We start from the raw sequence: 25843 nt of genomic DNA, 5'->3' as shown, positions 1-25843 counted from the left end.
AATGATCTACTTTTTACTTTTACTTGAGTAGATTTTTTGTTTGGTAACTTTACTTGTACTTAAGTAAAATTTCATCAGAGTAACAGTACTTGTACTTGAGTATAATATTTTAGTACTCTTTCCACCTCTGGAAATTAATATAATTTAAAGACACAGCGTGATGGTGCCCCGCCCCCTACTTTGAGTGGATTTGAGCATAAATATCTACAGCTCACGTTCACGTTTGTTATTATTTACCTTGTTTCTGAATTCGGAATGTTGAAATGGCAACATGTAGACCTAATAATAATAATTATTTAAGTAGGCTAATCATTTAAGTATGCGCTCTCCCGTGGTGCATCTCCTATGAATAATTAGTGTGAAAGGAGAGATGGATCGCACTCTTGAACTTATTCTTTTAGTTACATTTCTTTTCAGTTGTTTTTAGCAGCAGAAGGAGACAAACGTTTCGGCTGTTGCCTTCGTCAGTGTCTCTAATAATAATAATAATAATAATAATAATAATCAATAAAAAAAGACAGGCGAGCACATAATTCCAAGTGGAAATTTGGTATATTTATTGTTCAGCCATACAAAACATTAGGCTAACCCAGTTTACATTTGTAAAGCATTTCTAACTAGAATATCCTATAGAATACCCTATAAGCATAGCATATATAAATGTTATAACAAAACACAGTCCTAGCCTACGAACAGTGTTGACAGTAGGCTATGCATCGTCAAAAACAACAACAAAAAATCGACAGTATAGGCTACTGTAGCCATTATAGGGCTATGGTTGCACATTTCTAAAACTATTTGGGCTTGAGCCTCCGTGCAAGTGTTAAACTCAATATAACATAGCTGACCTTGTTTGAATAAGAAAAACGAGAAAAAACGTCAGTAGGCTATAGCATGTCTAATTGAAATAACGGTAGGTTTAATCAAACGCAGGTAAACGAAACAACTAAGCCTATTGCTTAGGCTATCGGGTTCTTTGAACAGCTATGGAGAAACAGCAAATTGTTCACTGTTGAGGGCTTCAACATACTGCGCCTTTCCTCCAGTATGCGACCACATATGCTGAACGCGCGCTCGGATGGTGCGCTGGAACCTGGAATGGCCAGTACATGCCGTGCCAGTTTGGCAAGTGTGGGAAAGTCATAGCAGTGCTTTTTCCACCACAGCAGGATATCTTTAGATTGGTGTGATTCGGATCCAATGAGTTTCACTTTCAGATAATCATCAATCTCGGAGTTTAAAGACTTCGATTCAGCACCCGTAGCACCGACATCCTCCCATTCCTCAAAGTCACGAAAAGTGACCTTTTTAGGTGGAGGTGGCTCCGTGCTTTCATCAGTTTGGACATCAAACCCCAACTCCTCGGTCATCTCTTTCACAGCTTCCGTCACGTATTGTCTTTCATTTGCATTGATCATCCTAAGATGACGCAGCTTTGGAGTAAGGAAAGTTGCTACTTTATACAGCATGTCAATTCCGTTTGGGACAAGGTGACTTGGTGACAGCAGTGCGTCTAGGCGTCAAGGGGTCAGCTTTGGCCACTTCACAATGCTCCCTTAACTTCACGGACCATGGCAGAACAAGCGCAGCACTTAATGCCATATTGTCAGACTCCAGGTCATTCGTTGCGTCTTTGAAGGGTTTGAGAAACGCCACCAGGGATGCAAGGATCTGTTTATTGATGCAGCTTATTTTGTCATATTGGTTATTTTCAAGTAGAACTGTTATGACCTCGTCATACTGCTGTGAGATAGAATCCAGCATGTCCACAGTCGAATTCCATCTCGTCTCCACTGACTGTTTGAGAGACTTCGTCAGCTTGACTTGCAGGCCGGAATGTTTAAAATAGCTGACCAGCTTCTTCGCGTCGCTGATCAGCTGGCCTGCTTCAGGGACTTCGCTCATCACAGTAGGAGACAGGGCATGCGAGAGAACTGAATTCAGTACATGGGCACTGCAGTTTAGCCTTGTGAATCCTCGTAAGGAGGCTACCATATTCGCTCCTCTATCTGTCACAAACACAATCTTTTTCCCCAAGACTGAACAATCGATTCCGAAGGCTCTTAAATTCTGAAATAATAAAGCACGGATATTTTCTCCTGTCTTTGAGGTTCCTTCATCAAATGGGGCAGAAAATAGTACTCTAGACTGTAAGTTGTAGTCTGAATTGATGTAATGCAGGGTGGCTGAGAGGAAAGAGGTTTTGCGATATGTTTCAGTCCAGACATCCGTTGTCACAGCACACCCGTATTTCCCAATCGTCTCGTTTATGTCATCAACAACAGCTCTTCTAAATTTGAGTGCCCTATCATCTACATGACGTGACACAGTTGTTGGATGGGGCAGAATATCTCGCACATCGAATTTGCCTATTGTGGCTGCCGTGTCAACTAAGTGTTGGGCTAACTGAGCTAATCCCTGACCAGCGATGCTGTCATACGGGCGGAGGTCCGCAGCAACAAAATCAACACATTTCTTCATGGTCTTTGCCTTCAACGCATCTGTCACTTTTGCGTTGTTCCTTCTGAACTCCAACAATTGTTGTCCTTTTAACACAGTACATACATGGCGATTCAGGTCTGATGTACCTGATTTATGGTCATTGTATGTCAGAACCTTTTGGCACTTATCACAGCAAGCAAAGGGCAGCTGATTTCCCTCTGCGTCGTACACAAGTGAGAATGAATTTCCAAATTTCCGATTTCAGGACTCTTGACTTTTTAACGGAATATGCACCTCTTTTTAAAGCAGCACTTACTTTTGAAGCACTGTGAGCTTCACTAGAGGAGCTCTGCTCTTCTGCCATGATGGAGATCTCAAACACAGAAGAGGAAAGGAATCGGAAACGTACGCGAGATTAGACCACATCCGCAAATTTAGGCATCTTAAAATGTTTTTATTAATGCCAAATAAAATATCCAGCACAAATTATATATGATAGACATAAATTAATAATTTATAAATTTTAAACACGTTTTTACTTAGCGGGACTGCAGCTTATCACCTCTCCCGCTCCCGCCTGCAATGAGCTTTCAAAATTTGTTCCGCGCCGCACTGCTTTGCGTCGGGAGTCCCACGGGACCCGCGGGAGTGCAGGCCTCTACTGGGGGGGACTGAGCTGTCAGCAAATGATTCCATTTTGTGTAAATGCATATATGTACTGAAGCTTCAATATACATTAGAATTGTGAGTTTTCTAACTGAATGAACATTGGTAGACAAAGGCCTACCTGGTCAACACTAGCCATACATGATCAAATTGTTATTTGTCTGGTATGTTAATCACGCTCCAAAACGTATGATCTTCTGCATGTTTTACTTAAACATTTGCTGATCTCAGCAGGATGAAGAATCTCATCACAGAAACTTTAACTGTAACTTCTAACAAAAAGGGAAATGTCCAAAAATTAATAACAAAATAAAATTGAAATGATTCACACTCGTGCCTTCATGTAAATGATTAGAAACATAAAATGTGTATGAAAACAGAAGTATAAACACTTGAACAACAGATTCACACAGATAAAAATAAAAATTATTTTTTCCAATAAACAAAACTGATAGAAAAAAAAATTCCCTCTGCAGCCAAACAAATTTACCGTCTCAAAGCAGACTCACTAGGTCCTAAAAACATCTCTCCACCGCTTCCCAGTTTAAAAACTGGGACATCATGGAACATGGAATTAAAAAAAAATGGACAGTTAATGAAATGAAACGAAAACCCCAACGTTTATGCTGGTAGATGCTAGATTTCAATGCTTTTCCGACTTCAAACTTCCAACTTAGGAGTACAACTGAACGCACCATTAGTCGTAGCAGAAACACCAAATGGATGAGCTGTGCAGTGTTATTAACCGAGAATTACGTGGAAAACTGAACACCTTGCTTTCCCAACTCTGCAAGGATCTGCTCCAGCCTTTCCCCTTCTTGAATCGGTGTAATGTGGATTGATCACTGACAAGGCTACTGCTGCTGCCATTTCAACTTTGTGCTGCAATGTAAGTTAGTCTAACTAACGGAACATTAATACTCACTTTTTCTACCTATGTTTGGCGCCTTACGTAGGGACGGTGGGGGGGGGGGGACAGATAGGGGTCATTATAAATCTGGGGGGGACATGTCCCCCCCCATCCCCAGTGCCATCTGCGCCCTTGGCTGACTGTGAGAGAGTTCTCTCTCAAGTCAGGAAGATACACACAGAGAGCAGAAAGAACCTGAATGCAGACACACTGACCTGGCCTACTGCAGTGCAAGATCAATACAGACACTTGCTGTGACATGCAGCCTAGTGAGGTATTGGTGCAGAGTGCTAAAAAAGCTGTCATGGAGTACAATTCAGAACATTAGAGTGACGCTTTGTGTTTTTGTCAAACATTGGAGCTTTGTATTCATTCTGAAGGTTTGTTGTTATTAATATTGAATAAAAAGTAACTGGGATATATCATTGTTAATTATCATTCAAATTTTAGGTAAATTATTTTAATTTGCATCTTATAAGGATTTTATAAGGGAAATAAGGATTTTGGAGGTTGGTTATACAGGTTTGATTGACCAAAGGTTGACATGTATGTAGAGAACCCTGAAGAACAAACAGCATCATGAAGACCAAAGAACTCACCAGACAGGTCAGGGATAAAGTTCTGGAGAAGTTTAAAGCAGGGTTAGGTTATAAAAAAATATCCCAAGCTCTGAACATCTCAAGAAGCACTGTTCAACCCATCATTCAAAAATGGAAAAAGTATGGCACAACTGCAAACCTACCAAGACATGGCTGTCCACCTAAACTGACAGAGCGAGCAAGGAGAGCACTGGTCAGAGAAGCAGCCAAGAGGCCCATGATCACTCTGGAGGAGCTGCAGAAATCCACAGCTCAGGTGGGAGAATCTGTGCACAGGACAACTATAAGTCGTACACTCCACAAATCTGGCCTTTTTGGAAGAGTGGCAAGAAGAAAGCCATTGTTGAAAGACAGGCATAAGAAATGTAGGGGACACAGCAAACATGTGGAAGAAGGTGCTTTGATCAGATGAGACCAAAGTTGAACTTTTTGGCCTAAATGCAAAGCGCTATGTGTGGCGGAAAACTAACACTGCTCATCACCCTGCACACACCATTCCCACTGTGAAACATGGTGGTGGCAGCATCATGCTATGGGGATGCTTTTCTTCAGCAGGGACAGAGAAGCTGGTCAGAGTTGATGGGAAGATGGATGGAGCTAAATACAGGGCAATCCTGGAAGAAAACCTGTTGGAGGCTGCAAAAGACTTGAGACTGGGAAGGAGATTCACCTTCCAGCAAGACAATGACCCTAAACATACAGCCAGAGCTACAATGGAATGGTTTAGATCAAAGAATATTCATGTGTTAGAATGGCCCTGTCAAAGTCCAGACCTAAATCCTATTGAGCATCTGTGGCAAGACTTGAAAATTGCTGTTCACAGATGCTCTCCATCCAGTCTGGCTGAGCTTGAGCTATTTTACGCACTTCCTGCTTCCTGAGTTGTTCGCGCCGAGTCCTTTTTTCCCGCGAGTGCCGGCGTTAATTACTAATCCTTTTTTAACTTTTTTTCTACAAATAAATTTCCAGTATCCTCTTCATTTTTATTGTACTGTCGCTTTCATTTTTGTACTTTTCACTTTCGCTTTCCTTTTTCCGGGTTTTTTTTCCCCGTTTTTTTCTCTTTCTTTTTTCGGAAGAACGCCGAGACCGGAAGCTTTCTTTTTCTCTCCTCCTGTGTAAAGACCACAAGCGGAGGCCATCCACATCTGATCTGCTTTAATATCAACAGATCTTCATTTAAGGTACGTGAATCTTTTCATCATGGCACACCTTCAGCCTGTTCAGTGTGCTGAGTGCAGGATGTTTAGTCATTCTTCCTCCGTCACTAGCAATAGCTTTATTAGCTTTACTTGTGATAAGTGCAGATTAGTTAGCTCTCTGACGGAGAAGATTACAGTGCTAGAAGTGCGTGTCCAGGCTTTAGAGCAGGTTAGTGAGCGTGAGAACAGTGTAGTTTCTGTTAGGGAAAGTCTGGACGCCCTAGGTGGAGTTAGCAATCCCCCAACTCCGGCATTAGAGCCCTTACAGCGGGGCGAATGGGTGATGACTCGGCGGCATAAGCGTAGAGCCAAAGCTACCGCTGAGGCTCGCCCACGGGAGCACCACTCCTCTCCGCGTCACGTGTCGAACAGGTTTGCTCTCCTTAGTGATGCACCCACTGAGAAACCTGAAAGAGCTCTGGTTATAGGGGACTCTATCATACGGCACGTGAAATTAGCTCAGCCTTTAGGGGCACCAGCAGCTTTAGTCAGGTGTATACCGGGAGCCAGGGCGCCGGACATAGCAGGTAATCTTAGGGTCCTAGGCAAGCACAGGTTCACAAAGATAGTTATCCATGCAGGAGCTAATGATATACGCCTTCGTCAGTCTGAAGTTACTAAGAGTAACTTTGTAGAGGTGTTTAAATTAGCGAAGGCGATGTCCGATGCTGTAGTATGCTCTGGCCCCATCCCAATGCGGCGTGGCGATGTAGCTTACAGCAGGTTATGGTCGCTGAACTGATGGCTGTCCAGGTGGTGCTCTGAAAACAGTGTGGGCTTTATAGATAATTGGGCTAATTTTGAGGGCACTGCTGGCCTGTTAGGGCGGGACGGTATCCATCCCACTCGGGAAGGTGCTGCTCTCATTTCCTGCAGCATAGGTCATAGTCTCAGAACAGGCCTAGTTAATTTCTGACAATCCAGAGCCAAGGCCAGGGAGCAGACGAACAGGCTAAACCGACTGTCTGCTAGCTGCACAGAGTCGTCACTCAGGGCCCACTACATCGAGACTGTGTCTGTTCCCCGAGCTCAACAAAAAGGTAGAAATTTTCAGAGAGTTTGTTCCAGTAACCTAATCAATATAAAATTAGATCATACTGACTGTACAGCTGCTGCCAGCACCTTTGATCTGAAGGTGGGGCTATTAAATATTAGATCTCTTACATCTAAAGCGCTAATGGTTAATGAACTCATTACTGATCAGGAGTTTAATGTACTGTGTTTAACAGAAACATGGATTAAGCCAAATGAATATATAGCATTAAATGAAGCGAGTCCTCCTGGATACAGTTATATACACCAGCCTCGTCTAACTGGCAGAGGAGGAGGCGTCGCGGTTATTTATAATGATTATCTAGGTGTAACACAAAAACCTGGTTATAAATTTAATACATTTGAAGTTCTTCATACTCATATAATGTATGTAGCCTCGAAAAATAAGTCTACCCGGTTAATTCCATTGCTTATTATTTACAGGCCCCCGGGGCCATATTCTGAGTTTCTTTCTGAATTCGCAGATTTTATCTCAGATCTGGTTATTTCCTTAGACAAAGCTTTAGTTGTCGGAGATTTTAATATTCACTTCGATAACCCAGAAGACCCTTTAAAAACAGCGTTTGTGTCCATCTTAGACTCAGTCGGGATTAAGCAGAATGTCATAGGACCGACCCATAATGGTGGTCACACCCTTGATCTAATACTAACATTCAGATTAAACATAGACAATATAGTCATACTTCCACAGTCTGAAGTTATCTCAGATCATTGTCTCATCTCATTCAAGATATGTCTGAGTAATAATATATGCACCTCACCATGCTACTGTATTAAACGGACTTTCACGTCAACTACTGCACAGAGCTTTATAAATGATCTCCCAGAGCTGTCAACTTTGCTTGGGTCACTGTCAGCCCCTGCAGAACTTGATCAGGCAACTGAATGCTTAGAGTCAACATTCCGCCATACTTTAGATAATGTAGCTCCTCTAAAAAGGAAAACGGTCGGAGACAAAAAATTAGCACCCTGGTATAATGATGACACTCGCACATTAAAACAGACCACTCGAAAATTGGAACGTAAATGGTGTCAAACAAAATTGGTAGTGTTCAAATTAGCTTGGAAGGAGAGCTTCCTGAAGTATAGAAAAGCTCTTAGTGCTGCGAGATCAACATATCTCTCCTCCCTAATAGAAGATAACAAAAATAATCCTAGATTCCTATTTAATACTGTAGTAAAATTAACCAGGAATAAGTCCACTATCAACACATGCACACCTGCAGTATGTAGTAGCAACGACTTCATGAATTTTTTTTAATGACAAAATTGAGAATATCCGACAAAAAATTCAAACTACTAATTTAAGGTTAGACAATGAAAGTGACCTTGTAGTTAACAATATAACTGTATCAGATCATCAGTTAGAATGTTTTACTCCCCTAAAAGAAACTGAATTACTTTCATTAATCTCTACATCAAAAGCCTCAACTTGCGTACTAGATCCCTTACCGACACATCTATTCAAACAGATAATGCCTGGAGTAATTGAACCGCTTCTAAAAATAATAAATTCTTCTCTTATGATTGGCTATGTACCCAAATCCTTTAAACTAGCAGTTATCAAACCCCTGATTAAAAAACCTGACCTTGATCCCTGTCAGCTGTCCAATTATCGGTCAATATCAAACCTCCCCTTTATCTCCAAGATCCTTGAAAAAGCTGTGGCACAGCAGTTATGCTCATATTTACATAGGAATAACATCCATGAAATGTATCAGTCAGGATTTAGACCTCATCATAGCAAAGAGACAGCACTGGTTAAAGTAGTAAACGACCTACTGTTGGCGTCTGATCAGGGCTGTGTCTCGCTACTTGTGTTGCTTGACCTTAGTGCAGCATTTGATACCACTGATCATTCCATTCTTCTGGATAGACTAGAAAATGTTGTGGGAGTTAAGGGAATGGCCCTCTCCTGGCTCAGGTCTTATCTAACTGATCGTTATCAGTATGTTGATATAAATGGTGATATTTCTAGATGTACCGAGGTAAAGTTTGGTGTTCCACAAGGTTCTGTCTTGGGTCCACTGCTTTTTTCTCTATATATGTTACCTCTGGGCGATATTATTCGTAAACATTGTATTAGTTTCCACTGTTATGCTGATGACGCACAGTTGTATGTCTCTGCAAAACCTGATGAGAGACACCAGCTTAATAGAATTGAGGAATGTGTTAAGGACATTAGACACTGGATGCTTATTAATTTCCTTCTGCTTAACTCTGACAAGACTGAAGTACTTGTGCTAGGACCACATACAGCTAGAAGTAAGTTTTCTGATTACACAGTGACTCTGGATGGCCTTTCTGTTTCTTCACGTGCAGCAGTAAAAGACCTCGGAGTGATTATTGACCCCAGTCTTTCATTCGAAACTCACATTGATAACATCACCCGGATAGCTTTCTTTCATCTCAGAAATATTGCAAAGATAAGAAATTTAATGTCATTGCATGATGCAGAAAAACTAGTCCATGCTTTCGTTACCTCCAGGTTGGATTATTGTAATGCCTTACTGTCTGGATGTTCCAATAAGTGCATAAACAAGCTCCAGTTAGTTCAAAATGCAGCAGCAAGAGTCCTTACTAGAACTAGAAAATATGACCACATCACGCCTGTCTTATCCACACTGCATTGGCTCCCAATCAAATTTCGTATTGATTATAAAATACTACTATTGACCTTTAAAGCACTAAATGGTCTCGCACCACAGTACCTGAGTGAACTTCTGCTCCTCTATGACCCGCCACGCCTACTTAGATCAAAAGGTGCAGGCTATCTGCTGGTACCTCGTATAGTGAAGGCTACATCAGGGGGCAGAGCCTTTTCTTACAAAGCCCCACAGTTATGGAACAGCCTTCCAAGTAATGTTCGGGAATCAGACACAGTCTCAGCATTTAAGTCTAGGCTGAAAACATATCTGTTTAGTCAAGCCTTTTGTTAATGGTGTTTATGAGGTAAAGGAGTAGATCTGGAGGGTCCTCAGACATAGAGTGTTTTGGTAAACTGGGATGTATGGATGCTGTCAGTCCCCACTCGCTTGCTCACTCGAGTTTGTTGACAGTGTAGTGGCTGGCTGCTTTATGTCCCGGGGCTCCCTCATGCCTGTGTTACCTTCTGGCTCTCTCCTTTTAGTTATGCTGTCATAGTTAGTTGCCGGAGTCCCTGCTTGTACTCGGTGCAATATGTATACTGCTCCTACTTATTCAGGTGACATTGGGCATACCTAACAACCTGTGTTTTCTTTCCCTCCCCCCCACCCCAAATCTGTCCCTCTGAGTTACATGGAGTCAACAGGAAATCTTTTGGTGGAGAGGGTGGAGACCTCGACTGGCTATCGTAGCCTGCAGGGAATCGGCCGTCAGACATTCTGTCGCATGTCCCAGACCTGGTGAAATGTAACTGAATTGTCTTGGCCAGCCCTAAGGGTCCCATCTGCATCTCATCATTGCTGAGGAGTGTGCTCCCATCACCCAATCAAGCATCCAGCCAGAGCAGGTCATGATATTTTTTACCATATTAACATGCCATTGTTGTGTGTTATGCCTGATGTAAAGACTCTCGTCTCTGCGAGCCTACCACACAGATTTAATACTTGTCATTTTTAGGGCATACCTAACAACCTGTGTTTTCTTTCTCTCTCTCTTCCCCCCCCCCCCCCCCCCCCCCCCCAATCTGTCCCTCTGAGTTACATGTTGATCCTGGGATTGAGATGCTGGCCTCTTCTGCCCCTCAGACCTGCTTGATCCATCCTGGTGCCCTGTGTCTGGTTGGAGTTTTATCGCACCGCTCTTGTGAAGGATGGCCCCATGAGGACAGTTGAGGGTTATACCTGTTAAAACTGTTAATATTATAGTCAGGCTGTCTGTTGTTGCCCAAATGAGGATGGGTTCCCTTTTGAGTCTGGTTCCTCTCGAGGTTTCTTCCTCATATCGTCTGAGGGAGTTTTTCCTTGCCACCGTCGCCACAGGCTTGCTCATTGGGGATAGATTAGGGATAAAATTAGCTCATGTTTTAAGTCGTTCAAATTCTGTAAAGCTGCTTTGCGACAATGTTTATTGTTAAAAGCGCTATACAAATAAACTTGATTTGATTTGATTATTTTGCAAAGAAGAATGGGCAAAATTTTCAGTGTCTAGATGTGCAAAGCTGGTAGAGACATACCACAAAAGACTTGCAGCTGTAATTGCAGCAAAAGGTGGCTCTACAAAGTATTGATGCATGGGGGCTGAATACTAATGCACATCACATTTTTCAGATTTTTATTTGTTTAAAATTTTGAAGACCATTTATCATTTTCATTTCACTTCACAATTATGTGCTACTCTATGTTGGTCTATCACATAAAATCTCAATAAAAAACTTTTAAGTTCATGGTTGTAAGGTGGAAAAATGTGAAAAAGTTCAAGGGGTATGAATACTTTTGCAAGGCACTGTAAGACAGTTGAGCAATCTAATTTTGCCCCTTGCATATTTGACAAGGTAAAAAAAAAAAAAACAGCAAATTTAATAAAATGTTGAATTGTGCTTAAATCAGCCCTACATGCCACCAGAATGCACTATTTGAAGTCTCTAATTTCAAAAATTTCTGGGGGAGCATGCCCCCGGACCCCCCTAGCAGCCTTCAGGGCCCTGCATCAGTAGCACCGCTCTGATATTTTTTTCTGGGTAAAGCCCTGTACAGATATGTTTGTAAATATTTAAATGCATACTTAGAGAGGGGAAGTGGACAAGATTACAGAGTACGTATGTACAGTTAGCAGTAGTTAACCCATATGTACAGATGTTTAGTTGTACAATAAAGTGGCAGTGTGTGTAGCAACAGTATGAACACATGTACAGTAATACTGCATAAGTGGCATAGTTTATGCAAGTGGCATAGTTTATGGCAGTGGTTCTTAACTGGAACAGTCTTGGGACCCACAATTTTCCATGGTCATTAGGTCACGACCCAATTTTTTTAGCGTTCAAGTCAATTTAATGTAATTCTCAAAATATAACCATAATATGTAATAACATTATTATTATTATTATTATTATAATACCTGTGTTTGCATCTGCATGGCCATTATATGCTGTATGTCTGATCTATAAACATAGGCAAAACGACGGCTTCATGCTCTCATGTGCAAGTGTCTCACCACATACCACACAGATGGGTTTCTGTACCATTTTGTCCTCAACACAACTAAATCCATATTTCAAATATTCGGGGTCGTACCGTCGTTTCGACATGTTGTTCACCACTCAAATGACTAGCACGCATGTTATGTCGCTTAAACATTCTGCGTCTATGGCAACAGATGACACGGAGCTGGAATCGTCTATCAAAATAAGAGTTGTAAATTGTCGCAGAAAAAAGTTGCACTTTTTTTTAGTGAATCAATGAATTAGCATTTTTTTTACACCACAGCTCCACGACCCACCCAGGACCCCTCCGCGACCCACTTTTGGGTCGCGACCCACCAGTTAAGAAACACTGGTTTATGGTCCATTTTGTGCAAGAGGCATGTTAAAGTACTGAATAGCGCAGTGATGTTAGCACAGTGGTGGTGTGCAATTCAGCGTAGTTAACACTTCAAGGAAGAAGCTCCTCCTGAGCCTGCTGGTGCAGGAACGGAAGCTTCAGTCCCATCTGCCAGATGGGAGAAAAGTGCATGGTTAGGGTGGGTGGCATCCTTGATGTTTACTTGCCCTGCCTAAGCATAGCTTGTGCTAATGTTCTCAATGGAAGGTAACTGAGTACCAGTAATCTGTTGAGCAGTTTTCACCACCCACTGGAGTGTTTTACAGTCTGACATGGAGCACTTGCCATACCAGACTGAGATGCAGTTTGGGAGTATGCTCTCAATGGCACAACTGTAGAAGTCGACCAGTATCCTGGGAAAGAAGTGAGTTTTCTTAAGGCTCCGTAGAAAGTAAAGACACTGTTGCACATTTTTTACCAGAACGGAGGAATTTAGGGACCAGGTGAGATTGGAGATGTGGACACCAAGGAGCTTGAAGCTTGACACACTCTACGACAGCTCTGTTGATGAAGATGGGAGTGTGTGCATGGCTCCTTACCCACCTGAAGTCCACAATGATCTATTTGGTCTTTTGTGTGTTAAGCATGAGGTTGTTATTGTCACACCTCATGACCTGTTATGCCCCGGCCTAGGGGAAACCTGAACGCAGCGTAAAAAAAAAGACTTCCCCTTTCCCCACTACCAAGGACGACCAGTGCCACAGTTGATTGCAATCCAAAATACAGCTTGTTTATTTCAGCACAGGTAAATTAGTATCAGGGTGAGCATGGCCCAAAATAAACTATGTTAAATGTCCTCTAACTTACCTGGACAACAAAGGAAAACAAAAGAAAATACGTGGACGTCCCACCCCAACATACGTGGACATCTTGAGGAGAGACGCAGGAGTGGAGAGTTCTGGGGAACTGGCCGGATGTATGGAGGCTCGAGACAATTGGAGACTCTGCTGTCAAGCTTGTCTGAGGACAACTTAATGATGATCGTCACCTCTGATCCGACCCACTACCATGGTGTCATCTGCGAATTTGATTATGCTGTTACAGCCATGGACAGGAATGCAGTCGTGGATGAACAAAGAGAAGAACAGAGGTCTTATCACACAGCCTTGTGGCACACCGGTGTTCAGGGTTATAACGGTGGAGGAGAGAATGTTTAGCTTAACACACTGGAGTCTGTTAGTTAGAAAGTCCAGTGTCCCGTTGCAAAGGGATGTGCTAATACCAATCTGGCTAAGCTTGGAGATCAGCTTGAAGGGGATCACAGTGTTAAATGCTGCACTGAAATCAATGAACAGCATTCTGATGTATGAGTTGCGGTATTCCAGGTGGGTCAGAGCAGAGTGGAGTGCCATGGAGATGGCATCCTCTGTTGGCCTGTTACAGTGGTAAGCAAAGTGATGTGGGTCCATTGTGGGAGGTACACAGGATTTCAAGTGTGACAGAACCAGTCTCTCAAAGCACTTGGCAATGATGGGTGTGAGTGTGACAGGACGGAAGTCACTGAAGGCTGTGGGAGTGGAGTGCTTTGGCACTGGCACAATGAAGGCAGTCTTGAAGGTTGTGGGGACAACTACCTAGGCCAGGGACAGGTTGAAAATATCTGTAAAGACCCCGGCCAACTGCTCTGCACAAGTTCTCAGCGCATGTCCAGGTATTCCATCAGAATTAGCTGCCCTCATATGTTCACCCATTTCAGAGTAAAGCAAACAACCCTCTGAGGTGGAGAAAGTGAGGGGCTGCTCATCAGATGATGGTTCTGCCTTGATGATGACCTCCTTATTTCCCCGATCAAAGCAAACATAGAAGTAATTGAGCTCATTGAGAAGGGAGGCCGAGCTGGTTGGTGGTACAGTGCTGGGTGGTCTGATGTCGGTGATAGTCCATAACTCTTGCCACCTTTGCTAATATTGCCCTTGGCAATATTGGACTTTCAATTATTTCTTTGAATTGTTTTTTTCCTTTCTCCTGGGGAAGAATAATTGTACAACACACATATTTAATAGAAAATAAATGTGAATTTGTTGGACAAGTTTTATTTTATTTTGGGTTTTCAGAATACATACAAGTTAATATACTATAAATCATCATTATCATCATGGATGTCACATCATAATTTTCAACAATGACTACTGGTGGATAGGGTGAGTGTGGGCGGTGAGGCCAGCAGCCGATGCACACGGCCTTGAGCAGATGTTGCACCTGAAGAGGGCGTCAGCAGTTTCAGGCACCTTTCTCCTTAGGCAGGCCTGATTTACAGTGCTCAGCATAAATGAGTACACCCCCTTTGAAAAGTAACATTTTAAACAATATCTCAGTGAACACAAACAATTTCCAAAATGTTGACAAGACAAAGTTTAATATAACATCTGTTTAACTTATAACATGAAAGTAAGGTTAATAATATAACTTAGATTACACATTTTTTCAGTTTTACTCAAATTATGGTGGTGCAAAAATGAGTACACCCCACAACAAAAACTACTACATCTCGTACTTTGTATGGCCTCCATGATTTTTAAAAACAGCACCAAGTCTTCTAGGCATGGAATGAACAAGTTGGTGACATTTTGCAACATCAATCTTTTTCCATTCTTCAACAATGACCTCTTTTAGTGACTGGATGCTGGATGGAGAGTGATGCTCAACTTGTCTCTTCAGAATTCCCCAACGAAAATAATTTCTTTACATCACAAAGGTGAAGGCTACAAGAAGATCAGCAAAGCTTTACTTGTCAGTCAGAATACTGTAGCAAAAGTGGTACAAAAATTTAAGAAAGATGGAACTGCAACCATCTCACAGAGACGTCCAGGTCGTCCACGGAGGTTAACACCTCGACAGGAGGGTCTTCTGATGAGAAGGGTTGAAGAAAATTGGCATGCAAGTTCACTGCAGTTATCTAAAGAAGTAGAAAGTCAAACTGGGGTGACTATTTTCCGTGACACAATATGGCGTACACTGCAGAGGAATGGCATGCATGGATGCCGTCCACTAAAGAAGCCTCTCCTAAAGCCCAGGCACAAAAAAGCCCACCTAGAGTTTGCCAGGGATGAAGACTACTGGGACTCTATACTCTGGAGTGATGAGACCAATATAAATGTTTTTGGAACTGATGGCTTCAAAACTGTATGGCGTCGCAAAGGTGAGGAATACAAAGAAAAATGCATGGCGCCTACAGTGAAACATGGTGGTGGCAGTGTCCTTATGTGGGGCTGCATGAGTGCTGCTGGTGTCGGGGAGCTGCATTTCATTGATGGCATCATGAATTCACAGATGTATTGCTCTATACTGAAAGAGAAGATGCTACCATCACTCCGTGCCCTTGGTCGTCGTGCACTTTTCCAACATGACTAAACACACATCTAAGGCCACTGTTGGATTTCTGAAGAAGAACAGGGTGAAAGTGATTCAGTGGCCAAGTATGTCTCCTGATCTGAACCCAATCGAACACCTATGGGGAATTCTGAAGAGAAAAGTTGAGTATCACTCTCCATCCAGCATCCAGTCACTAAAAGAGGTCATTGTTGAAGAATGGAAAAAGATTGATGTTGCAAAATGTCGCCAACTTGTTCATTCCATGCCTAGAAGACTTGGTGCTGTCATTAAAAATCATGGAGGCCATACAAAGTACTAGATGTAGTAGTTTTTGTTGTGGGGTGTACTCATTTTTGCACCACCCTAATTTGAGTAAAACTGAAAAAATGTGCAATCTAAGTTATATTATTAACCTTACTTTCATGTTATAAGTTAAACAGATGTTATATTAAACTTTGTCTTGTCAACATTTTGGAAATCGTTTGTGTTCATTGAGATATTGTTTAAAATGTTACTTTTCAAAGGGGGTGTACTCATTTACGCTGAGCACTGTATCTGATACATTCTATTTTCCTTGAAAGTGGATACTCACTTTTGGACAGTGGCTCTCCATAGTGGACAGTTTCCTGCTTTCAGTTCGAGATCACAGGCAGTGATGCTGCATTTCTTGAGAGAATCTTTTGCAAAATCTTTATAGCACTTTCTGGGCCTTCCAAATCCATGCTCACCACAAGCTAGTCCGCCATAGAATCCCTAAACAGCTATTCTATGGTCCTCCACACGGACAAAGTACCCCATCCATTGAAGTTGTCACTTGATGATGACATTTTCAACAGATGAGCAGTTTGTTTTACATAACACCTCAAGATTTGACACTTCCTCATTCCAAGATATTTCTGAGACAACACTGCTGAAAGACTTCGAGCTGATTGATGTGGCGGAAGTATGTTGTCAAGCTTTCACTTATGTAGAGTAGGTTACTCAGGATGATGGCTCAATATAAAGCTGCCTTTGTAGACAAAGTTATGATATGGCTACTCCACACCCTCTTTTGCAGGCAACCAAAGGATGTACTAGCCTTTGCAATGTGGTTGCAAATCTCCCTGTCCAATTGGGCATCACTCGAAAGAATGTTCCCCAAATACACAAAGGCGTCCGTGTTTTTCAGCTGCTTGTCATCGATGTAGACTGCTGGATCAGTGTACTGTATCCTGGGTGGGGGCTGATAAAGAACTTCTGTTTCTTTGATGTTCACACATAGGCCAAACCTCTTTGAGGCTGCAGAGAAGCTTCTCACCAAAGCCTGTAAGCCTGTAATCTTCGTTATGGACGAATAAAGCACAACTGTCAGCAAAGCGCAGCTCTTGGACCAGTTATACCCCTTTTCCACCAAATCAGTTCCAGGTCTGGTTCGGGGCCAGTGCTGGTGCTGGTTCACAACTCGTTCAACTTGCGAGCCAGCTGAGAACCAGTTTGCTTTTCCATAGCTCACGGTGCTAAGGGAAGACACGTCATTACGTCACTGTATACGTCAGTTACGTCGTTGTATACGTCATTACGTCGCTGTATATGTCAGTTACGTCGCTACGTTTGCATAAACCTTGGCGCAAATATTGAAGCAAAAACAACACGGAAGAAGCAGCAGCAGCAGCAATAACAACAATAATAATAATGGATGACTTCGCGTTTGTACAGCTGCTGCTTCTTGTCTCTTAAAAATGGCGACCTTTTGCGGTCTTGTTATTGTTGTTGGTCTTAACAACTCTGCCCCCCCGCTGACGTAAGCGGTTCTTTCCTCTGGCCCAGCAGAGAGTTGGTGCTAGCCTGGAACCGTTTTTTCTGGCCCCAGAGCCAGTTCTTTGTCAGTGGAAACAGAAAACCCGGTTCCAAACTAAGCACTGGCCCAGAACCAGCCCTGGAACTGCTTTGGCGGAAAAGGGGCATTAGTGGTTTATTTTGGTTCTGGCACATAGTCTCGAGATGTTGAAAACACTGCTGTCGGTTCTAAACCTGATATAAATGCCTTCAACTCTATAGTCAAGTCAAGTTTATTTTTATAGCGCTTTTAACAGTAGACATTGTCGCAAAGCAGCTTTACAGAATTTTAATGACTTTAAAGTAATTTTATTCCTAATCTATCCCCAATGAGCAAGCCTGTGGTGACAGTGGCAAGGAAAAACTCCCTCAGACGACATGAGGAACAAACCTCGAGAGGAACCAGACTCAAAAGGGAACCCAGCCTCATTTGAGTGATAACAGACAACGTGATTATAACATTTTAAACAGTTTTAACATGAAGTCTGTTTCGTTGATGTTATAACGTTTCACTGATGGAAACTTGAGTGCAAAACTGTTCATGACAACCACAGTTCTAAAGTTAGCAAGTCAACTGTAGTCCTCAGCCATAAAAGCATTACTATAAGTGTCCAGAGCATCTTCCAAGTGTGACTTTCAACTGTCCATATGAGGCCATCCTCCACAGGAGCGATGTGATGAGACTCCAGCCAGACATAGGGCATCAGGATGGATCAGGCAGGTCCGAGGAGCAGAAGAGGTCAGCATCTCATCTATACTTTGCTAATGCTTCGTCAAGCATCGCTCCAAAAAAAAAAAAAGAATAATATTGGGCAGCATGGTGGTGTAGTGGTTAGCACTGTCACTTCACAGCAAGAAGGTTCAGAGTTCGAGCCCAGCAGCCAACGGGGGCCTTTCTGTGTGGAGTTCACGTTCTCCCCGTGTCTGTGTGGGTTTCCTCCGGGTGCTCCGGTTTCCCCCACAGTTCAAAGACATGCGGCTAGGTTAACATGGGGCAGCCATGGTCTGAGGTTGGGCTGAAGTGCCCCTGAGCAAGGCACCTAGCCCCCAACTGCTCCCCGGGCGCTGTAGCATAGCTGCCCACTGCTCTGGGTATGTGTGTGTTCACTCATTGCTCACTTGTGTGTGCATGTGTGTGTTCACTGCTTCAGATGGGTTAAATGCAGAGGTTAAATTTCACTGTGTGCTTAAGTTTGTGCTTGAGTGTACATGTGACAAATAAAGGCTTCTTGGCTTGGCCACTTCTTCTTCTTAACTCCAGCTGTTATCGGGAAAGGGTCGGAGAGCTGACCATCAGCACACACATGCCCATGCATACTGCTGTGAAGCTTCATAAGTATTCTGGTGAATTTGTCTGGAACACCCCTACCCCCCTAAGATCTTCCATAGGCTGCCACATGGAATAGAGTCAAAGGTTAGATCAATGAAAGCTACAAAGAGGCCAACGTTCTGCTCCATACACTTTTCTTGCAGCTGTCTAGCAACAAAGATCATGTCAATTGTTCCCCGCTTACTTCTGAAACCGCACTGACATCAAGATGTTCTACAATTTCTCTTTACTCCATGGTGTCAGTGCTATCTTGTTGAACCTGGGATGGCCTATTCAGTAGACCACTGAAATGTTCTACCCATTGCTTCAGGATGTCAGACTTCTCTGTTGGGAGCTCTCCCTTAGTTGAAAGAAGGGGGTTTGCACCATGCACAACAGGGCCATAGAGCTCTTTTAATGAGTGGTAAAAGTTTTTCATATTGTGGGCATCAGCAATAGCGTTGCATTTGCATAGGTTTCTTAAGTAGCTGTTCATTTTCCAGCTGTCTGATCCTCTGCTGTAGAGAGTTTCTAGCTGCCGCAAATGCCTTTTTTTTTTTTGCCACTCTGGTGTTTCACATGATATACCTTAGGTGAGCAGCATTTTTCTTCTCAATTAGGAAGTGCATGTCTTTGAAATTTTTGGGGAACCAGTCTGGTTTCTTATTTTTGGCTATCCCAAGCACATATACAGCTGTTTTGTACACCTAAGTCAGTAGATGATTCCACTTGGCAGTCGATGAGTCGAAATCCACCATGTCATCTTTTTCCAGTATCTCCTTAAGATGGAAAGCAGGCCCTGGTTACTTGATCTCTGAGTCAGGTAACACTGAGTTTTTTCACAGGCTGTTTGTTGCATTTCATCATTGGTGTTTTAATAATAAGCTTGAGTGAGGATCCCACTATTTTGTGATCTGTATTGCATTCAGCGCCTCTCATAACCCTTGTGATAGTTACGTCACATATATTCAAAGTTCTTACAATGATAAAGTCAATGAGATGCCAGTGTTTTGATCCGGGGTGCATCCAAGTATTTTTGTAGATCGAAGGTAGCTGGAATAGGGTATTAGTGATGATGATCTGGTGCTCGTAGCACAGAATTAAGAGGAGCAACCCATTTGAGTTGCACTTCCCAGTACCATGAGGGCCGATGATTTTTGGCCATGTTAAATTGTCCCTGCCAACATGGGTGTTGAAATCTCCTAGAATTATCATCTTATCCTCAAAATGTGTTTTACTGATCAAGTTACCAAGAACAGCATAAAATTGCTCCTTAATTGGCTCCTCATTTGTTATTGGCTATGGCACTGATGATAGTAACGTGGCGGTTTTTCTCCAGAGATAGCCTAAAAGTGATGAGGCGTTCATTTATAGCTTGAGGAAGTGATGACAGTCTCTTTGCAGTTGACGATTTCAACATGATAGTGACCCCATGGAAGCTTATATCAGAAGCTGGTAAACCAGTCCAGAAGAACGTGTAACCCAATGTTTCTTCATGAAGTTGCCCACATTTCGCAAGGCAAGTTTCGTTCAGCACTGCTATATCAATTGGGTACCTTTTCAACTCTAGCCCAGTAAGTGATGATTTATGTTCACTGTTGACCGTATGTATGTTCCAGGTAGCAACCTTAAGAGGTTTCACACATTTCTTTACTCGACCGCATTTATGGAATAACCCATCAGTCACGGTTAGCTGACTGGGTGAAAAGGAGCAAATAATGTTTGGGGTACCTTTTCTAACCCCTTCCCCATATGGGGAAAGCAGTGGCCTCTCTAAGTAGAGCTGCTCTGACATCTAGAATGCTGCTGAACCATTACATTGCTGCAGTTAGTGTAACAGAGTGAGCTTCAGTTCCAGACCACCAATGTGCAGGTTCTTGACTGCGACTGCCAATACTATCCAGTACCTGCTGCTTTGCCAATTTTCCATTGCTGCTGGACTCTCCAACCACCAATTCCTGTGCACAGGTTTGTTTAAGGTGATGTAATTTTTGCACCACAACTATCCTGCAATCACATCATTATTTAATTGTTTTACCTCATTATGAACTCTAAATCCTAAAAAGGCACTCTGTCTTGATACAGTGGAAGTGCGGAGGACTCTGAGGAGAGTCAACACACGAAAGGCCCTGGGCCCCGATAATATTCCTGATCGGGTACTCAGGGAATGTGCAGACCAGCTGGCTCATATTCTAACGGACATCTTCAACACCTCACTGGATCAAGTCAAAGTCCCATCATGTTTCAAGACTGCCACCATCATCCCAGTGCCAAAAAAAACTCATATCACATCACTCAATGACTACTGGCCTGTCGCATTCACTCCCATTATGATGAAGTGCTTTGAGAGGCTGGTAAAGGAGTACATCACCTCCAGGCTCCCTCCCACATTCGACCCCTTCCAGTTTGTCTACCAGCCAAACTGCTCCACTGAAGACGCCATCTCCTCCGTGCTTCACCTGAGCCTTGCACACCTGGAGGAGAAGAACACTCATGTGCGGATGCTGTTCCTGGACTTCAGTTCAGCATTCAATACTATCATTCCACAGCATCTGGTGAACAAACTGGGTCCCCTGGGCTTCAGCCCCCCCTATGCAACTGGCTGCTAGACTTCCTCACTGAAAGACCAAAGTCAGTGCGGGTCAGACAGAACACCTCCAGTGTCCCTCAGCACAGGCTCCCCTCAGGGCTGTGTCCTGATCCCTCTGCTGTTCACTCTGATGACACACGATTGTGTCCCCAAGGCTACCAGCAAACACATTGTGAAGTTTGTGGATGACACAACAGTGATGGGCCTCATCAGGGACAATAACGACCTGGCCTATAGAGAGGAGGTGGAGCAGCTGGTGGGCTGGTGCAGGGAAAACAACCTGATCCTGAACGTGGACAAAACTAAAGAGATCATTGTCGACTTCAGGAAACACCAACCCAGCCACGCTCCACTTCTCATCAACAACACGGCCGTGGAGGTGGTCAATAGCACCAAGTTCCTGGGGGTGCACATCACAGACAACTTCACCTGGTCTGTGAACACCGCGTCACTGGTCAAGAATGCACAGCAAAGTCTGCACTTCCTGCATAGGATGAGAAGAGCCCACCTGCTCCCGCCCATCCTCATTACATTCTACAGAAGCACCATAGAGAGCGTTCTAACCAGCTGCATCTCTGTGTGGTGGGGAGGCTGCAGTGCCTCTGACTGGAAGAATGTGAGGAGAGTGGTGAGGACAGCAGAGAAAATCATTGGGATTTCTCTTCCCTCCATTCAGGACATTGCACCAAGATGTTGCATGTATTGAGCCAGAAACATCATCAGTGGTCCCTCACTATAGACCGTTCTCCCCTCTGGCCTCTGGAAAGAGGTTCCGCAGCATTAGGTGCAGGACCACCAGGTTCTGTAACAGCTTTTTCCCCCAGGCCACCAGACTGCTGAACTCCAAACCCAAACTCTAAACTTCTATTTATAACTTGAACATTCCTAATTCTACAGGTCACTTTATATTATTGCACTTTATAATCTTTTTTGCTGCTGCATAATTTAATACACTTCATATTTATTTCTGTGCTGAGCCAAACTGCAACAAAATTTCGTTCAGTGTACACTTGTTGCATACTGAATGACAATAAAGATTGTCTAAGTCTAAGTCTAAAATTGCTGTGATTGGAAATCACAGGTGTTCAGTAAACATTTAAATACATTTCTCATGCATTTGTTGACAAACTGGAGATCCTTAGCCTATCTTTGCTCCTCAAAGACTTGGCCTTTCCTGGATACTGATTTTCTATCAAATCATCATTACAATCACCTGCTGACATCACCTGTTTGTAATGACATCACTATTTAATTGCTTTACCTCATTATTAGCTCTAAATTGCCCCTGTTCCAACTTTTTGGAACATGCTGCAGGCCTGAAATGCAGGAATGGATGTATATTAACAAATGAAATGAAGCTGACCAGACAAAACATAAAATGTCTTGGGTTCATACTGTCTGCAATGAAATACAAGTCAAAGAATATTTAGAAATCACTGCTTTCTTTTTTATTTGCATTTTCCATACTGTCTCGACTCTGATTTGAGGTTGTACATTATATTTCATATCACAATATGAAAGTTAAATTTTTGCCTATTATTCTTACTTCTGATGCATGAGCCTCATTCACTCTCATCAGAGTGAACTACACTCACATTCATTAGTTGCAAAATGATTCGTTCAGTTCACCGTTCACCAAAAATATGAGCACATTCAATGAATGGGTTCATGAATTCATGCACAAAACTGATTATAACTATCAAAGTTGCTGTATGGTTAGGTTCCTAGCGTGGTTAAAATTAGCCCTTTCCTATTAAACCTCTTGATGCTTCAAATCTTTTGAGAGAAATGGTTAACAGTTTGTATTAGTGCATGTGTCCAGAAAAGTTTAAATAGGTTAATGAATATGAAATGAACAGATAGGGCACCATGCAGTTGCTGTAGCTGGCCTCTTCTGGCTGTCAATCACTTCATTCCCATGTCACCTTCTTAAGAGCCAGTAAAATAACATTGTAAAAACTAACTTCTAGGAGAAAATAAAAATGTACAGATAGCAGCATAAGTAAAACTAACTGTTCGCATTAGACACTGTAGATGGAAAGACAGTTTAGATGAGAACAGTGATATGGAAAAAAAAGACTATTTTATCACTGAAACACACAGGGATGGGTGGTGCTAAAAATTATATTGCATCCAGGCAGTAAGGGCACTTGACCTGTGGTGGCTTCACTTTTTAGAGACGATACACTGTCTACGCTTTCTACAGTCAGTGGTATTTTTGAATGTCCTGACACATAATTAAATCATTATTGCCATAACTTCCTAACACCATATTTTAGCTGACCCATCACAATAATTTATCATTGCTACAAGCGGCTCTTATGAACCAAGGGCCTACTCTTTTTACGTAATGTTACACACATACACACTAACCATGCTTCCTATGCCAGATTACTATACGCAGTCACGGCCAGTTAGTTTGAGAAAATGCATCTGTTTTTTAAAAGAAAAAATGCAGAAAATTTGGAAACTCCTTCCAGCAAATGTTTCTCATGCCATTTAGCACCACCTATCTTTACAAGTCCAGATTTTCAACAACAAAAATAAAAAGCAGGAATAGACTGACAACAGCAAGCTTGTGTGTGACACTACCTATCGTCCTTTTCCCCAATTCCGGAATCATTATTTCAGAGCAGCAGTGTCAAGTGTTGCATTCATATGAATAAAAAAAAATCAATTTACCTTATAGTCTGCCTAATGATTGAAAATGTTTGTGTTTTCATGAAATTAATTATAATAAGAGCAATGCACAAAGTATGTTAGTGCTAAAATTATTTGATATTTTTGTTAGATTATTTTGTGAATATGGCTTAAGAACTTAATAATAATTAGTAATCCATATCGAACACAGTTTTATACATCATGCCAGCAGGGGGCAGCTGTTTACCGCATCGACAGATGATGGAACTTACTTCTGAAAAGATGAATCTTGAACACTAAAGCCTCGAGGACTTGCCGGCATTCCGTAATCTACCCAAAAAATTCCAAAAAGATTAAAATAAGTAGGAACTTCTGAGATTTGTCTGTATATTTATGGGAATAAAGGGAGGGAGTGTCTATACCAGCGTTTGTAAAACAGCAGTCTCCACGGGGGCTGTGAAGCACCTGAGTTGAGGGCTCAGAATAGGTCCGCTTATGTCGGATCACTAGAGGAGGAGGAGGAGTTCTCTTTGTACTGAAACTGACTTTGCTCCAGCCATCTGGTGGACTCACAGGAGGGGGAGGGGGAGGGATGTTCGGTACTGAAACAGAGGAGAACAGATAGGCAGAAACCAGAGATGAGAAACTAACTGTCTGATTCAGCAAAATGGATTTCTACAATACCCAAACTATTGTATACAAAACTCCATACATTCCCTTAAGAAATTATGAAGTCCTTTTTGGGTATATTACAGCAAGGAAACCAGAAAAAAATGTAAAGTAGACTGAGAAAGTCTACTTGAAGTAAAATGATAAGTGACAGGAAAAGCATAAATTATGTAATTTCTTTTCTCTTCTTCTTGCAACCTCTTTATACAGTACATGAAGCTGTGTTTAATTTACCAAGCAGTATCCCTATATCAAGTATACTCTAGTTATATTTCAAATCATGAAATTATTTTTTCCACTCACTTTTGAAAATTAGTTTTAAGACAAATATCCAGCAATCTTCAGTTCACTATCACTGTTTTTCATATAGATTAGTTTCATATTTTAGAAGGTGCATAAAGAAAATACAACAAGTTTCATTTGGTCATCTCATCTCATCTCATTATCTCTAGCCGCTTTATCCTTCTACAGGGTCGCAGGCAAGCTGGAGCCTATCCCAGCTGACTACGGGCGAAAGGCGGGGTACACCCTGGACAAGTCGCCAGGTCATCACAGGGCTGACACATAGACACAGACAACCATTCACACTCACACCTACAGTCAATTTAGAGTCACCAGTTAACCTAACCTGCATGTCTTTGGACTGTGGGGGAAACCGGAGCACCCGGAGGAAACCCACGTGGACACGGGGAGAACATGCAAACTCCGCACAGAAAGGCCCTCGCCGGCCCCGGGGCTCGAACCCAGGACCTTCTTGCTGTGAGGCGACAGCGCTAACCACTACACCACCGTGCCGCCCCTCATTTGGTCATGTGATTTTTTTTTTTGTTAAAGCTCTTAAAGGATGGTACAATTTAATTACATTTTTACAATTTATTTTGTACTTTTTATACTAGTTTCAAAATTAACAACAGAATTATTTTCATATAACAACTTGCTACGTATGCCATATATTAATTATTAGTAGAACTTGCAATTGCATTTATAACATGGGTGCCTGTCTCCAATATTGCTGAGGATTTTTTTTTTTGTATGTCTGTTGTCATTTAAAAAAAAAAACAAGAAAGAAAAAGTAGGCCTCAAAATATTTAACCAATTTTAAGCAATTTTTACT

At 42.3% G+C, this 25843-nt stretch overlaps 1 protein-coding gene across 3 annotated transcripts in view; it reads right to left on the bottom strand.

Moving 5' to 3' along the window:
• unm_sa1614 (un-named sa1614) overlaps positions 1-25843 on the bottom strand; it is a 173380-nt gene that overhangs the window by 46765 nt on the left and 100772 nt on the right. For all 3 annotated transcript variants that reach the window (XM_060910398.1, XM_060910396.1, XM_060910399.1), the window contains 2 exons: positions 24483-24662; positions 24333-24390 (listed from right to left, as the gene is read on the bottom strand). In XM_060910398.1, coding sequence (XP_060766381.1) covers positions 24333-24390; positions 24483-24662 — 238 coding nt within the window. The remainder of the gene's footprint in view (positions 1-24332; positions 24391-24482; positions 24663-25843) is intronic.

This window comes from Neoarius graeffei, chromosome 26, assembly GCF_027579695.1.
Source record: "Neoarius graeffei isolate fNeoGra1 chromosome 26, fNeoGra1.pri, whole genome shotgun sequence".
Classification (NCBI taxonomy): domain Eukaryota; kingdom Metazoa; phylum Chordata; class Actinopteri; order Siluriformes; family Ariidae; genus Neoarius; species Neoarius graeffei.
Note: the sequence above shows the minus strand (reverse complement) of the source record. Positions and strands in the feature narration are given on the sequence as shown.